At 44.0% G+C, this 17,164-nt stretch overlaps 1 protein-coding gene across 13 annotated transcripts in view; it reads right to left on the reverse strand.

The window, feature by feature from the left end:
* FBRSL1 (fibrosin like 1) overlaps positions 1–17,164 on the reverse strand; it is a 552,380-nt gene that overhangs the window by 25,085 nt on the left and 510,131 nt on the right. For all 13 annotated transcript variants that reach the window (XM_074886838.1, XM_074886836.1, XM_074886841.1 and 10 more), the window contains 2 exons: positions 2,980–3,376; positions 1,561–1,814 (listed from right to left, as the gene is read on the reverse strand). In XM_074886838.1, the coding sequence (XP_074742939.1) occupies positions 1,561–1,814; positions 2,980–3,376 (651 nt within the window). The remainder of the gene's footprint in view (positions 1–1,560; positions 1,815–2,979; positions 3,377–17,164) is intronic.

A 17,164-nucleotide genomic window follows, 5' to 3' on the forward strand; every position in this document is an offset into this window, starting at 1 on the left:
ACTTTTATGTGAATGACAACAGAAGCTCCTGGCTCTGCAGCGCTCTGTATTGATTTTATGATGTGCCAGTTTGCAGGCATTTCATAGAATGCAGACAAGAGGCATTTCACTGTCTGCAGGGTTAGACGCCCAGACCTTTCCCTCCACTAACTTAGGCTTCTCCTGCTTAAATTGCAGGAGAAATCCTTTTAGTAGGAGCAAGACTGTTACCATTTCCTGGCAAGCTGCTGAATGTGAATAGGTCACTTGATCTTGCACCTCCTGAAGTTAATGGTGAAAACATACTTGCTTTCAGTGACTGCAATATCATGCTTTTAGTGAGCACATTGCTATTTCCTTTTGCAATACTTTCAAAGTCTCCATCACAGTAGTCCTTTGCCTTAAACAGGGGAAGCAATGAATAGGTCTCCCACAGTGCTGCCAACATCTTCCCAGCCATGTGGTTGAAATTCTAGATGGTGCCAGGGCCCGTGAAAGCCAGCAGCTTTGGCCTATGTGGTCCTGCTTCTGGCTAGGAACCCACAGCACTTTTGTCTATCATCATTCTGAGAGCTCACTTTGGACCAGTTCACATTTTTCTTTCCTTTAAAGAAGCAGTTATAAATAATGGGACATTATTTAGCTCCTGGAAGAAAAAAAGTGGATGCAAGGCCATCAGATTTTTCCACAGCAAATCTGTCCTCTTCTTATTCCTTTAACTGGCTTCACAGGAAACAGAGGGTGCGTTTTCTGCAAAACGCTTGTCCTGTTTAATCCCTGCTGAGTTAGTTGTGGAGTCAAATGCCAGATCAAAAGGAGGCCCCAGCAAGTGAAAGTTGCAGGGAAGTATCCAGCTGCCAGGGTCTCTTCCAGGGACAGCTGTAGGCTAATGAATAAGCTATAAACAGGGCATTTAGGGCAGAAGTGACAATAAAATGGGGGCCAGGGTGAACAAAGGAAACTTTTTAAAAGGATGCAAAGATAGTGAGAGCTGAACAGCAGAGCTTGTCAGCTGAGCTGTCTCTGCCTCAGACAGAAAGGCCAAGGAGTCACAGGCACACAGAGAGGTTGTGCTGCCGCAGGCAGAGGATCCTGCTCTGCCAGCAGGATGTGCTGCCTGTCGAAGGATCAGAGCTGGGAATAGGTGTTCAGTTAGAACAACTTTCTGGGACGATTACAAACATTTTTTTCAAGTCAGTTTTAACAGCAGCAGCTTTCATTAGAGTGCGGAGCAAGAAGCAGAGAATGGCAAACTGTACATCAGACCTTTATTAATCTAAAAAATGCCTGATGACTGTGGAATGCCATACTGGACAACTCATGCCCTGAAAAGGAGATTTTTTTTTTAAAATTTGTTTCGAAGACTTCTTATAGGAAGCTACAGTGCTGCCTCTACAATCTCATCTGGTAAAGCATGCCCAGGTCTCCTACCTGTTTCACGAGCACTCTCACAGTTCCAGCACACACTGCCTGCAGAGGGGTCTGCGTCACTTTATTTTATCTGCCCACCAGCCAGCCCATCTCTCAACACCCTCCAGTGCATGCATGGCAGATCAGCCCTGGAAGAAGAAGGGAACCTACCCGCAGGGTGACCTGGTATCACGAGGCTGTTGGTAGGTAACGCTGGTGGAGGTGGCAGCGTGGGTGGGGTGGCGAACATGGCCGGATGGTGCTGGTGTTGGGCCTGCGATCTGAGAGAGAAGTGCGAGGTAGCAAGATTAGAGATGGAGAGGGGCAGAGCCGGGCCGGAGGAATGGTGCGGAGGAATCTGGGGAGAGAGGGGAAGGTGTTTCGGGAGGCTGATGCTTGTTGCACTGCTAGCACTGCTGCTCCGGCTGCAGAGAGAAAAAGATGGGGGGAAGAAGGGGGAGAGAGACACAGAAAGAGAAGGGGGGGGGGAGGGGGAGAGAGAGAGAGAGAGAGAGTGTGTTACAACAAAACATTGAAACAGTGCAAGAAATACAGTACCAGAAACAACACAACTATATAACACTAATCTTCCCAAGCTTATGTTTTTGTTATTCTTAATGGCAGTGGAGACAATAATGAATCTTAATGAACTTCTCCAACAGGACAGGATGGGGCTTGGGCTCTCTGGAGTGACATCTCCTCTGGTGCTTGAGCAAGTTACAATCTTCAGAGCTCTCTACAAGATACTGATGAAGGCCACAGAAGCAGCTGGATTTTGCACCTTTATTTAGCCTCCGATAGCCTTGCAGCGGCCATGTGCATCCTTGTGATCATACGACACAATTACTCTAATAATTTTTTCTGTTGCTCTGGGTGCACAGAGTTGCATAGTGTGAGTGACTTTGGGACTAAGTTGTATCTGCTGTGCATGCTGTGTAGTTATATTCACACAAGCATACAAACACACACCTCAATAAATTTTTCTCATAATAATTCTGTATTTTACATCATCTTCTTTTATTATTATTACTCTACTACAAGTGATCTAAGTTTTGTGGGGTGAAAGGCACTATCACAGCAGTTATTATTTAGTGTAATTCCCACAATACCAACTATTCGTTGCAATTTGTTGCAGCCTAGTTCTTGTTTGGGAGGCATGGCATGTTTTCTGTACTAGCAAAAAGACTATAGAGGTTCCAGTTAATCCAATGGACACCTTTCTGAATATGAAACAAGGTAGTTGCTCAAACTCAAACAACCTTACATTTCTAAGGCAAGAACTAGCCGGGTCAGAAAAGACAGTGCAAAACTCCACTAGAAACCGGACCTAAGGACCTTTACTCCACAGGTACACGTGCCTTTCTCCCACAAAGGGAACATCTATCGCTGTGTTTCAAATGCAGTTATCCATCACAGCTGGAAAATCCAGCCTGTGGAGTCAGCACAGAAACTCCAATATCCAAAACATGAAGCATCTTACACAGACAGTAAAAATGCTCTTATCTCACCTCCCAGCAATTTCTACCCCATTTGAAACAAGCTTTAGCCCAGCAGTAACATAAAGATGACACCAGTATCCCTTTCCCCTACCTGATATTATTGAGTCCGTTGTGGGCCACCTGGTGATGCACTTGGTAATTGAGAGGTGGAGGGATGTGACTCGGAGGCTGGGTCCGAAGCTCAGGTATTAACTGAGGCTGCGACTGTGGCCGAGGTTGAGGTTGTGACTGTGGCCGAGGCTGTGGCTGAGGCGTGAGCCTTGGTGGTGCTGGTGCTGAAATCACTGTCTCCTTCTTCAACAGTGGGCTTGCTCTGGCGCTTGACGTGGGCGCTGAGGAAGTAGAAGTCACAACGGCAGCTACTGGCTGGGGGCTGGGGATAGGCAGGGCGAAGGGCACGTCGGTGCTCAATTCCCGGCTCCGCTCTAGCCCAGACACCTTTGGGACATTGGCTGCTTTCGCTTCTGGCTTGTCATTCAAGGTGGGACCTTGTGGAGCAATGAGAAAAGAACAAAGCGCATGCTGAAAGGTCTGCGTTTTTTTCCTCTACTTGGTAGAACATATGCCTGAGAAAAAACAAGTCATGTTTCAGCTCGTGGGAGCATCGTGGGAGCACTGCTGCTACAAGATGGATGTGTGTTCGTGTGTCCTTCCGCTGCCCTTGACTGGCCAGTCTACAGTACTTGTTAGCATGTGTGTAAGAGACTTGGCTATCATTAAATGAATGCATAGTACAAAGAACATATAGCTTTCTGACTTCTACAGAATGCCAAGGTTACGTACAGTAGGAGTATGAATGTGTCTCAAGTTACTGCTACAGTATTTCCTGCTCAATGTAAGTTTTAAGGCTGATAATGAACTCATGAACACAAGCCTGATCATTAAGACACTTCATTTTCTCCACGTTCTTTCAAGGTAATCTACTCTTGTGTTTAGGCTCAACTCCAGCTACAAGGCACCATGACCCAAGCACTAATCATTAATGATAACCCCATGTGGCTTCTAGGGAGGAGGCTACCTGGGATCTTTGTGTAGCAAAGGATGGGACAGTTTTGCAGCGAAGCTGTGACACTGCTGTTCCCTGGCCACACACTTGTGTGGAAGAACAGAACAGAGAAGGCTGGAAAAATTCAGACAGAGTTGCAGTAAGCACCCTAGTGCAGTCCTGCTCACCCTAAGTATTGCACACACCTGTACGCATGGCATGCCAAAACTATCAGGAATGCTGCGACCTTGCACCATGCACCTATGGTGAGAATTCCATATGGAATTACTCCTTCTATGATGCCAAGTATTTCTTTTTATCCAAATAATGCTAAACAAAGCAGCCCAAAGGGTTAAAAGGCTGGAAAGGAAAAAGTGAAGAGTGATATTTCAGGTCAAGCGATATTCAGAAGGTTGAAGACAACTGAAAGGATCAACATGAACATGATTCAACTCCCACTGTAACTCCCATTTCAACATAATCTGCGTACCCTTGAGTGCACATATGCCCACAATTACAAGAAAAGCTGTTCATGGGTTATGAGAACTAGTGTTGTCCTTGTGTTTCACACGCACACACCCCACTGTGCACACACAGCACTTCTGATTTTTAGGATACATGCTTTTATTATCCACCAGAAGGTGTTGGGGGCTGTTTGCATTTAGCTGGCTTGCAGACATGCAAGAGATGCTACCTACACTCATTAACGTGCTCTCAACACCCTCACGAACAAATTCCACCTTTGAAATTTTCCCGTCTCATCAAAGGATGGAGCCAGTTCCTGATGTAGGAGGTGTGGAAATAACACACAACACACACCGCGAGCTAATTCTGGCCATGCAGACGCTCTAAGCGAGCGTTTGCGAACGCAGCCTATGCGAGGCCAGAGTCCTCACTGCTGCTTCAGTGACTTGAGCACCACCATGCTGGTGTTAGAGGAGAGACAGTGGTGAATCAGAGCCTGTAGCAAACCAGGTCACTTTCTGCACAGAAAATGCCCATGTGGTGATGGTATCTCCTTCCTTGAGATACAAGGCAGTTTCCCACACTGCTTCTGGCTCTGCCTCCACTCTCACCATTGTACCATTTCCTTCATCAATTGATCAATCAATCAATCAGTCACCACATATATATAAAATCAGAATGTGAAAAGATAACGAATGGAAGCCTATGAACTATATTTATCAGTTGAAGATGTGTGAGGACTTGTGGCCTCAAACCCACAAATAACAGGAACAGAAGCCTTTCCAAACACCAGTGTTTTGGCTGGCAGCAAGTACAGTCAACCCTCTACTTTCCAGCATGTTATACATCTTCACAGGTTTGACAATGTCTGGAGGTCCTAAATTATTCCCTACAACAAATAAAAGGCTAACTCTTATTTCAGTGAATTTCTTTTTCAAATATGAGACCATGCATCACAGGTACCATGGTTTCGAGGTGTAACTAGACTTGGTTCCAATGTTATTTAGAGTGACAAAGAATTTATTTCTAAAATCAATTTCTCATCACTCTTGTGCACCATTATTTTTTATAATGCCACCTATGTTTGTAAATTTTCCTGATTTTATTACTAACAATTGAAAAATTGTCATTGACTAGTCAAGCCAGGGGTCCTCACACTGTGCATTTCGGAGGAAGTGTATTCACAGCTGTAGATCCCACTGTTTTTCAGGAGCTACCCATTAAAAGCAATTGGGTTTCATTCCTGACCATAGGTTTCCTGAGAGCCTATTAGCTCCTTCCATCCAACAGGCCTCCTCCTACAGAGTTAAACTTCATATTGTGTAATTATAGGCAATGTAGACTAATGGTGTATATTCAAAACACACTGGCAACACAAAAGTTAGTTGAGTAAAAAGTCAATTAGATCCAAAAGAAATCAATAAAGTCCCACATTAAAAGCAGCTGTTTGACCAGTTTTATGTACAACTATTGATTCCCTGTGGTTTGAGCATTAGTTCTCATTTGCAATTTTCTCAAAGCAAAAACTTACACTCCCTTGCTGACTGAATTGACCAACCAGCCTGGTTGTATTAGTTAGTAGTAGGGGTACATGACTAATTTCTGCTGCCAACTTGCATCTCTCAGATTGCGGTACTGAAATGTTTTTGTATTTCATTCTCGACAACAATGAAAATACCCAGATGCTTTTTTTGTTTTCCGCTCAGGAAAAGCTACAGGCATGAGTGTGAGCATCTTCTCTCCTTTTGTAGCCATGTTGAGCAAGAGCAGAAGCACTGAGAAGGGAATGATATGGTGTGAATTCATGGGTGAATGTGGAGATGCATGTGAGAGCAAAATCCCCAAGCCTCAGCCACCACATGGGAAGGATGGTGGGCCAATCCTGGTGTTTTGGTGACTTTGCTGTTTCCCCTTCTGATGGCTGTGATGCAGTATAAGAGAGAGAAGCTGCTTCATGTGGCTGACTTGAGGGTGAACTGCAATGGGTGAAGGGAACCACACATGAACAAAGGCAGGACAAACCATGGAGAGAAATGACAGGAGGACAGCGACGTCAGGCACTGGGATCTGCCTGACGTTTGAAAGTCAAACTTTCTGAAAATGAAACTTTTTTCACATCTCGGTGTTTCACTTAAGTCTGGTAAAATAGATTTGGACAAAATGGAAAGCAGTCGCCCTTTTGGAAGGGCGACTTTCCACAAAATGGACAGGCACTTCTAAGCAAAGACTTAAGGTCCTTCACTTCAGCTAACTCCATGGAGTTGCCATCCCATGACTCACTCGCACTCTGACACTGAAGAACATACACATGTTCTGGTTTCCGTCTTTCCTTTCACACTCTTCTACCAACACTTACTGAACAGTTGTTCGGTGCCTGTTTCCAATACCCAGTCAGTAGCTAACCATACTCCAAAGGTCTCCAGAAACCTGACAATTTTGAGGCCATTTTACCTCTGCAACCAAAGAAACAATGAATTTTGAAGGCTATAATTACCTGGTTTCTTAGGTACTTACCAAGATCCTTATCATGATACCTACCACAAAAATCTCCAATTCAAGACATTTCTCTCCATTCACATGAAAGTCTCTGATTTACCTTCCCTGAAACCCCTCAGGAGGTTAATTGTAATGATTTTAAGTAGAGATGTTGCCCATTCTGATCAGGACCTCAAACTGCAGTTTGTCTGTAGGATGCTCAAATATCCCTCCTAAGGGAACTACACTCTTGCACGCCCAAGTTCCTTCCAATTGACCAGGCTGACTGCTGGTCACATATGAAAATATCCCAAGGAAAGAAACCGAATATTCCCTTTTGTGCAAGCTCTATCAGGTTTCATTGAGATCCTTTCAGAAATTTCTGTGCTTTGGCTCCTAATCCAGCCTTTCTGAGCAGACTGACCCACGGAGCCCAGCACAACTGCCCTGACAAAAGCACAGACCCACCAGACAACACCACAATGTTCTAGAGGCAAAAATGTGTTTATTTTTACCAAGTCCTAGAGTAATTTTCATGCTTAATGACAACAGGCAGAGCCAATTTGCCTAAGACTTGACAGTCAGCTCTAATAATTCAACCTTAATTAAACCTGAACGCATGTCAGTTCAGCTCGTCCCATCACAGGAAATCTGACATTTGCAATGATTCATGTTTCAGCCATGCTATGGGAAGGCTGGATCACATCTGCCCTTCTCCACCATGCAGAGCACTACCCCTTTTCAGCATGCCAACTTTATTTATTTTCTAACCAAACACTTTGGACTTCTTCCATTGAGAAGTTTTTCTTAAATGAACAGACAGTGAAACATGTCTTGATCTCACAGGGATGAATGATGACTGAGTGTGAGAGACAGGGAAGAAAGGGCTGAAACTGCTCTAACAAGAAAAATAACAACAACCTGAGATTAAGTAATTCCTGCCTCCTTGATCAACTAATTTGTCAGTTGGAGTGTTGCAAAATTTTAACCTCCCTGTGTCTTGGGCTACACCCCATTCTGATTTAATCTGATAAAAATGAAAACTTTTAACAACTTTTAAAAACAGAGAGAGCTTTAGCTACTGCTGCTGCAAATCTGTAGAAACAAGAGTTGAAGTTTAAGAGAAACACCAAAATTAACCACAGCTGAGTTTGCTGCAAAAAGTGTGTTTCAGAAGGAGCTACCTGAAAGACCATCAGCATGGATCCAAAAAGAAACTTTGGTGAATTCAAAATCTGTGACTGGAATAAACATGCACTGCTCATCCCCGTGGCTGCACAGGGTGACTTGCTTGCCAGTGTGTAACTACACAGCATTGCAGGCTAAATACAATACAGAAAGTCCTAAACACAAATTAAACCTTTCTGTTACAGGAATTTGCTTTCAAGCTGATTAAGAGTAGCTCAAGTGCAAGGGATTAAACATGTAAAGGCTGCTTTGAGAACTCCAATAAGCAGTTACTGTGTTATACAAACAGTACTTAGGGCAACAGCAGTTCCAGCCCTGCCTCTTGCTCTTTGCAAGCTGCTGGTTGCTGAAAGGGGACTGTCAACACACGTACAATGTGATTGGAAATAATCTAATCTTGCTTGCACGCCTTTCCTTTGTCTTGAAAAAAAGAAAAGTGGAGTCATTCAGACGTCTTTCTGCAGTCTCCCTCGTTGTATTCAGACAGCAAGGGTGATGGGGTGATGCGAGAAAGAAATTCCTCTCCTACATCCATCAATGACATCTTTACCAATGGCAATTTCCCAAGAAACACAACAACCACCATCTGCAGCCTATCTGTCCACCCTGTACACATCCTTGAAAACAGACACAGGCCAGGCTGGCTATGATGAACCCTGCTCCATATTATAATTCCAGCAAGAAACGCTGCAGAAGCATCACCACAGGAATTACAGCGACATATGTGGCAAGAAGCTGAGTATTTCAGAGATGGTTGATGAGTCCCGGAGACGAGTTTTGAACCATCAGCATGGGGAATGAGTACAGAAGAGCATGATTTTACAGCAGTAGGTTGAAACAAAGAAATAACTAAAGATGCATATTCAATGAACTTCAGTAAACTTTTTTTTTTTAAAATTAAGCTTTTAGAGTGCCGCATAATGTATTGTGGATATGCAACATATGTAAGCACAAGAGAAAATAAAACATTTTGCATTGGCAATGATAGCACTGACACTGGTAGAGTGCTTACAAGTGAAAATCAATATTTAAGTGCTAATTCTTTATCCCTAGCTGTCTTTTGCTTTAATATAGATGTTTTTTTCATTGTATTTTAGGAGGGTAGCATTATTTAAGATGTTAGACAATTAGCTTGGTCTGCAAAGGTAAGGCAAAGCAGAGCTATAACACAGAAGCTACCCAACATATGGGGCACCCAGTTACTCCACCTATTTTAATGCAAATCAGCTTAAAGATAAGAAATAAAGACTTGGGACTTGCACATAAAACCACTGTCTGGAAGGCTCCATGGTGTGTAACGTGAACCAGTTTTCATATTATTGCGAAGCAAAGGCCAAATTTCCATCATGACAGCAGCATGCTGCACATGTTAGGTTGTATCAAGAAGATGTTCTACAGCAACACGGTATCTTCGGCCTCTGGTGGATTTTCCACAAATAATTGCAGTGTTTTCTCACAGAGAAAAGTAAGCTGAGCGTAAGCAGAAACCCCCACGCCTGGCTCTGAACCCGCACTGCTGCGCGCAGCCGCCTGCGTGAGGGGAAGAGCTCTTTGTTCACCACGCTGCTCCCCCAGCCCGTCCCTGCCACCGAGCGCCGCTGCGGCTTTCAGCGGGAAGCTCCTTCCGCAACCCGGTCTGGATTCGGCCCCTATCACTCAGTTCATTTGTACAGAGCTGTCTGTCAAGTCAAATTGTCGTGCCGCAATCTGAAACACCCTCCGAACAGCTGCCACTATCAATTACTCTCCCAGACAGCCTTGACTATCAGGAGGAGAACTGGAGCGAGCACTTGCCAGTTTTAATAAACTGTGTTGCCCAAGTCATTTAACCTGCTAGATTGCTGTATGCTGGGGCTGTAACAAGCCTTCAGCTTTTCAACCTAGAAGAAAGCAACAGTGGCAAAAAGCTGTCAGCTTGGTCCTCAGAATTAACTTCCAAGGGTGTCTCCTACCCTCCCCTCCCCTTTCTGAAGCACCCAGTTTAGAAGTAAAATATCTTGAAGTCATTTTCGTAATGTCATGACAAGGAAAGCATCTCACATTTTTAACACGAAGCCAGCAACTCCCCAGAGTGAAGGGTTGACATGCTCCATGATTTTCCTGTTAGGAGCACACCTGAGCAGAGAATGCACCTCTCTCCTCTTAGACCCGCGTGGACATGTCCTGTGGGCACTCCCCAGCACCGGCTCGCTCTGCCCATGTATCGGTCACCGCCACCCCAGCGATGCTGATGTGGCCGAGGGCTTCAGGATGCCCTGACTACCTCCAGGGCTCTGCACCCACCACTTCAGCCCAGTTCCTTACACCTCTCAGTACTGTTACAGTTTCTCACCCAATTGAAAACTCAAGCATGGCAAATGTACATTTAATTCTGTACTTTCAGGACCAGTAGGAGATATTTCCTAAAGAGACATTTATTTAAAATTAAAACACTTTCATCCAGATCAGTGTTTTCAGTTTGTGGCTCATGTATATCCCAAGATGCCTGTGAACATTAATCAAAAAGAAAAGGTCTATTGTCATTAGGATTAATTCGCCATATAGGAATCTGCACTTTCACTAGAACGCTTATTGGACTCTGCAAATCAAAAAGAAGATACAAAATCACTATGCTAAATGTTTTCCTTAGCCAGCTATGTAGATAACAGCCTTTGTTGTGAAAGCTTGCAGCACAGAAAGACTTCACCCCCTCCCCTAGAAACTGAGAGCAACAGCATTAAGACCTATGGACTTGATGCTGATTTGCTGCTTTATAGGTCTTTAATGGGTTGTTTTATTCCTAGAGATTTGGGAGCTTTCCATGCTCTATCCAGGCACGTTAGCTGTAAGCATGCATGATGACGCTTCCAAAGCTGCAGGAGCTGAATGAAAATGGGTGCCAAACACAAGGATTGGGGCCAGAGCATAAAGAAGAAGGATCACCATTTAAATCCCCCCAAAGTAAGTCACACTGCATTTTCCTAGCAATGCTGCTTCTGGCAACATTTCAATGCAAAGCTGAAACTGGATTTGCAGCTAAAGCACCTACTGTGGATGCTGGCGTTGTAATGAGATTGAAAGTTTCGTACAGGCTTTTAATCTAGGGCTATAATGGTGGATCAAACACTGCAGGGTTAAATCTCTTCAGCACTGCTCCTAAGCAGATGCTAGATGCCTAAAAACCAGTGACGTAGGAGCCAGTCTATTGCCCTGGCCACAAAATATTACTAAAGCTTCTTGTAGCTACCTACTAAAGGTGCGTTTGTTGTGTTTGGTTCTGTTTTTTTTAATGTGTGACATATTATGATGGCATATTGTACACCTAATCTGAGTGACAGACAAGCAACAAGGTAAATAAGCTATTAGAAAGACACGCACACCCCCAACATGAAAGCAAGCAAGGAAGCACAGACACTCATCTCCAGTTGTAAACTTTTAAACAGACAAAACTGCTATATACCAAGGAATCTTATTATTTTATTTAGTCAAAACAAGGGCAAATAATAAACCATCAACTACTACATTACAGGAGAAAATGTACTACTTCTGCTGTTTGAAATCCATATCGATTCCCGTCTAGCCTGCGAGTGAGTTATTAATCACTCCAATTAAATCATGAACACAGGTCTTTATGCTGAAATTGAACCCCCACCAATAGCTCGATAACTCAAACCTCCAAGAGCAATTACTGCTCAGCATAATAGAGCAGCTTGTTACAGAGAGCTCCACACAGACCACAATTCTCTGTCATATCTTTCACAGGCAGTGCAAAAACTGGGAAAAAAAAAATTTTTATAACTATTATTTTCAAAACAAACAGACATCTGCTTAGAGTTACCTAATCTCTCTCACATCACAGAGGCAGATCTGCCAAGGTCACATTGGAGACATGATTACATTTTTTCACAATTTGTTATTCTAGCAAAGCCCTGATAAGATTGAACTATTGAAGTTCACACTCTGGTTTAATTTCAAGAGGTTAAATGCCAAATCCTTTTCTTATTGCTACAAGGAAGGGATCTGCCAGGCTGCATAATACCCTGTGTGGGCTAAGACAACAATTTTGTTTCATCTGCACAGTCTTATGAAGGTTTTGATTTTTTTTCTTAAATGACATCAGAGAACTCCAAACTCCCAAAGAATCATTTAAAGTAAAATCAGAAAGCGAGACTGTTCTGGAGGAGTGTGAGTGACCTTTCAGACCTTCCAGCCTGGAGAAGTTAAGTCAATGGCTGGCTGAGAAAGCAGGCTCGCTAACCAAAACCAGAAAAAGGCAAGAAAGAACATTCTCAAACACCAGATCATCTCTGCTGGGAACAGGAGATGATTACCCTAACCAGCCAAGCGTACGCAGGGTCACAGAGATTCCCATCTCTGCCTTGGAAGACAACTGGTGCTTGTCCTGATGCAAGGAAGAGGAACCGTCTGTGCTCAGGCTCTCGAGTGCTGTCGCGCCGTTTAGCTCCCATGTCCTTTCCAGGTGAGAGCCGTACTTCTGCACGCATCCTTGCTTCTGATCCGCTGGCCCCTTCAAACAGGCCCCTGAGCCCCATCCATCATCCTTCATTAGGGAAGCTATTGGCAACCAATTAAGTGGTGATGGACCCACACCAAGAAGGTAATCAAGATGAGTTCATACCGTACCCTTCAGCCTGCAGGCACTGGCTCCTGCCTACGATGGGTGTCACATTACTGCTTCTTCCCCTTGCTGGCTCACTGTTGGATATGTTGAAACAGCCTTGGCCAAGGCTCAGCGTATGCACAGAGAAATGACACCAAAGCAGGCAAAGACAGAAAACAAGCAGGTAGAGGGGAAGCGCTACTGCTGGGATCTCCCCATGGCTTTCTACCACCAGACACACAAGTAACTTTTATGAAAGGGAAGGAGGGAGAGAGATTATCTATTCCCCACTGCAGCAGAGGCAGAAAGAACCCAGAAAACAGTTTTCTTCCTCCCTAAAGGTCAGAGATTGTAACTTGAGTTACAAAGATCAAATCGTGTTGTGATCTCCTGTCTGGAACGTGGTATGCGCTACTCATGTGAACTACCTCAGCTCAAAATCCGACATCCTACACATCTCCTGAAAGAGAGCTCATCTCTGGTCTCTAGATGACACCATGCATCAAATTCTGTGCTCCTGGTTGGCTTTCCAAACATTTTTACTGGAAACACAGAGGCACACAACAGACCCTTTAAAACACACATCCAGATTCAGCCACCTGATAGACGCATCTGGATTCCAACTGGCTTTTCAGGACAGAGGAGAACCCTATATAAACCAACATTTTAAAGGGAAAGAACCCTCTCTTTCATTTTCATCCCTTCCTGAGTCTGTAGATAAGGATACAAAGAATCATGTCTCTCCACATAAATCAACCAGTGAGCATTACTTAGAGCAGAGAAAGAATTGCTTGTAACAGTGTGTGGGATCCTCTTTCCCCAGAACTCAAAGGCCAAGCTGCACATGTTCTGTTACGCTCCTAATTGACACCATTCAAATCCACTGAGCTTCAACACAGAACAGCAAGGGGATCCAGATTTCCTTGAAACAGCTGTGATGGATCTGGCCTCCTCAGTTCCAAGCATAAAGCAGGAAAGGCTGACAGACTTCAGCTAACATCAGCAAGAACGAAGAGCGTTTCAGCTGAAGGCTACTGCAGGTTCTGCTAAAGGCAGATCCTATTTCCTGGAAATATGGTGGCATCAAGCTGGCTGTGCAGCCCAGGAAGCCAGTGAACATCTTCTACAGGACCAGGTGACAGGGATGTGCAGGAATACAGCTGCAGAGTAAACCTGTGGCTCTGCTGTAGAGGACTGAAGATGCCATGGAAGGAAACTCACCTGTAGAGCTGTGCTAAAGCTAACAAGCCACAAAATCTGCCCATTCCCCACATGCTTTGTGCTACCAGACCCACTGTTACAGCACAGAGTACATTGTTTAGGAGGCTCTGTGCTAAACTCTGCCATTTAAACTTTCAGGGATAACAAAGACAGCAGTAATAATTCCTAACGGATTTAAGTATGCAGTGGTCTTTGCTAGATGTCAGAAGACTGCAGAAAAAGACCTATTGTGCCTGTGTGCAATCAGTATTTGAAGTGCCAAAGCTGGTTTTCTGGCCCAGGAAAGTCAGAATTGACAGAACCCATAAAAGGGTGGCAAACAGAACTGCTTAGAAAGTCTCAGTAAAGTGAGTAACTTCATACCTGATGTTATGGCTGGAGTTGTAAGAATGGAAGTTCAGCTGCAAGGTGACTTAGTCTCTGCTAAACAGGAACCGAAAGGAGTGACTGACCATGCACAAATTAGCAAAATCCTGTCTTACTTATTTGTTAAGTCCAGCCCTCACAGTTCAGTAACTGCTGTCACATTAGTGCTAATATGCTTATAATTTGGGAAAACAACGCTTGAGATTGAATGCTTGTCAAGTGGGGTCAGTGCTTTCCAACCAGCAGCTTCCCATATCCTGCAGCCTCTCACTCCCCATTCCCAGGCACAAGGAGGCACCTTCCAGGCAGATCCCCCCTTAGATTTAGTAGCAGCACATTACTACTCTAAAACAACATGTTTAGCAGCTACCAAATTGCCTCCATTTTGCTAGCAGTTTTGCAGAAGCAATTCTTTTCATTAACTTTGTTGAGGATCTGGGGTAAAGATGAAGAAAAACTGGAAGAATTTTCCTGCAAGTTCAGGAGTAATAAGGTCTCCTGCCTCATGCCTATTTGCATGGTCAAAATCCATCTCTAGAGCTGCTGCAATGGCATCTTAAGAAAAATCGAGGCACTGAAATTAACAGACCGAATACATTCAACAACATTTCAAGTTGCATCATGGATAATTAAAATATTTAAGGGACAAGCTGCAAGTTGTTAATCAGGAAACATTTACTTGAATGGTGTGTGCCCTTTGGATTTGGTCCCTATGGCAACCAAATACTCACTCCAAAAGGATGCACTGGAAGAAGCATGTCAGGAGCTGCCTCAATGTTTTAATTCACAGAGTGAGCAATGAATAAATACAGCTACTGACAAGCACAGCACAGGAAAAAAAGGTTTGTAAACAGCATCAGGAAGCCACAGATGGCCTTATGCTTTTTAAGATTGAAAAAGTCCACTCTTCCTTTAAACACACCCACTATAATGACCAAGAAAACTGGACTGTGTTGCACATGGGGTGTTGAATCACATGTATTAGCTAGTGATAATAAAAGTTTCATGATAGAGGAGCTCTTCTTCAGTTTCTAACTTCTCAATCCTTCAGAAATTGTGATTGTGTTTCCACTCCCCATATTGGAAGTTGTTGCATCAAAATATTCAGAAAAATCTTCTCTGGAAGCCTCACCTGGCTCAACAGGAGACAAACTTTGGGAATGCAACAGCATGTGAAGGACAGCATCGCAGCATGCTCAAGAAGGAAAATGTGAGGGATGACTGGCTTTTCCTTCACAACAGGAAGAGTGGCTTGGTATGCAATAAGGAAAAGAAGAGTACTTCACTGCACCACAGAAGGAAAACTCCTTCAGCATGATCTCAGAGTGTGTGAAAAGCAGCGGCAAAGCTCCTTCCAACCTTCTCCTCTGATGAAGTGTAAATTCTTCAATGGGCAGTAGAAATTTTGGAAATACTTTGGTGCTGGAAATGCTTGAGGATAATGTAAAATCTGGCATCTAGTAAGATCTAACAGAGGAACATTGTGTTGTGCATTGCAATGGAATCACACTCAATGAAAAGGTACTCTTGAATTCCTTCTTGTGTAAGGGTTTATGGCTGTGGAAAGAAATCTCACAAGGCTGGAGGATGCTGGATGGTGCAAGGCTGCATGGGCTGCTGTAATGCCAGCCTGAATGTACAAAAAGCCTGAAACAGTAACTCAAAACTTGTAAACCCAAATGCTTGCTCTTCACTCCTCTTCCTGACGGCTTCTTGGACTCCCTTTACATCCAGCGTAGTGGCTCTGCAATGGCTGTTAGGCATAAGCACAACAATTTCTACAAGGCTGCTGGATGGAAGCGGTACCTTCAGCTGCATGTTGTCAAGGCCATGTGAGACACCTGTAATTCTGACATGCATGAGGACTATTCACTGTCGTGGGGGAGAGTCATTCAGTAGAGCATTCATTGTCCTCCTGACTGATGTATTTGGCTTTCTTGGTGAGGGGATTTGCTGGGAGTCCCAGCAGCACACAGTTCTGTCCTCTCCCACTTCCCAGGCAGAGCTGCAACTCTCACAACCCCCATGTTACCCTCTGAGCTGGAACTGAGCAGGCACTGCCACAGTGCTAACCTCCATCTTAGGCACCAAACAAGTACAGACTCAGACATCTGTAAGGATAATCATAGGAATTACTTCATGCAGAACTGCTGCACATTTTTATTTCACTACTGGGTGAAAGAAAGAGACAAGTATCTGGGCTTAGCCTGCAGATACTTTTCCAAGACAGTAATTGCTGCATAATTCATACTCTTGTTTTCACATGTTTGCCATGTGTACCAACGATCCTATTGAATTCACTGTAAGTTTTTCCTTCAAGTCCTCTCCATGTCACAGGTTTTCCAAACAGCCGAAACACAAACAAGCAGAAGCCCAGCACTAAGCAGAAACTCAGGTTTGGCAAATACCTGTAATCTCAGATTCTTGCACATTAGGAAGGGAAAGTGGGGTCCAAGCTAATTCTTGAGAGTTTCCACTCCACGTTAGCACAGCAGACAACATCTTTCGCTCATTTTATCTGTATTTCCCTGCAAGCAGTTCTCTGTGAAGTCAGAATTGAGCCTTTGTATCTCTACCCAAAGCCACCTGCTTCCCATCAACTCCGTATCACAGAGGCTGGAAGAGTGCTGTCCTCTACATGAGGCAAGGCTCATAAATAGTAAGTATTTGCAATTGATGGGAAATCTCAGCACAGTTAGAAGCAATTTATAGCTTCTGCGCCAAAGAGGCTCACGAAGTGGCAGGGATGATGTAGGTCCTCAGCTCAGCCTTTCAGCAATGGTTTGAGGCACCTTTGCTCATATTAAACTAACTGGAGATTACATACCAGATCCTTGCAGGGAAGGGATTCCTTCTTTTATGAAATGCATTTGTTCTAATGGACCCCAAAGGGTTAATCAATCCAATGATTACAAATGAAATGCCTCATCTCTCAATGGGCAGAATCCAAGTTCTGGTACCAGTGGTTTTGTTTTT

The sequence above is a fragment of the Strix uralensis genome, chromosome 17 (genome assembly GCF_047716275.1).
Source record: "Strix uralensis isolate ZFMK-TIS-50842 chromosome 17, bStrUra1, whole genome shotgun sequence".
NCBI lineage: Eukaryota > Metazoa > Chordata > Aves > Strigiformes > Strigidae > Strix > Strix uralensis.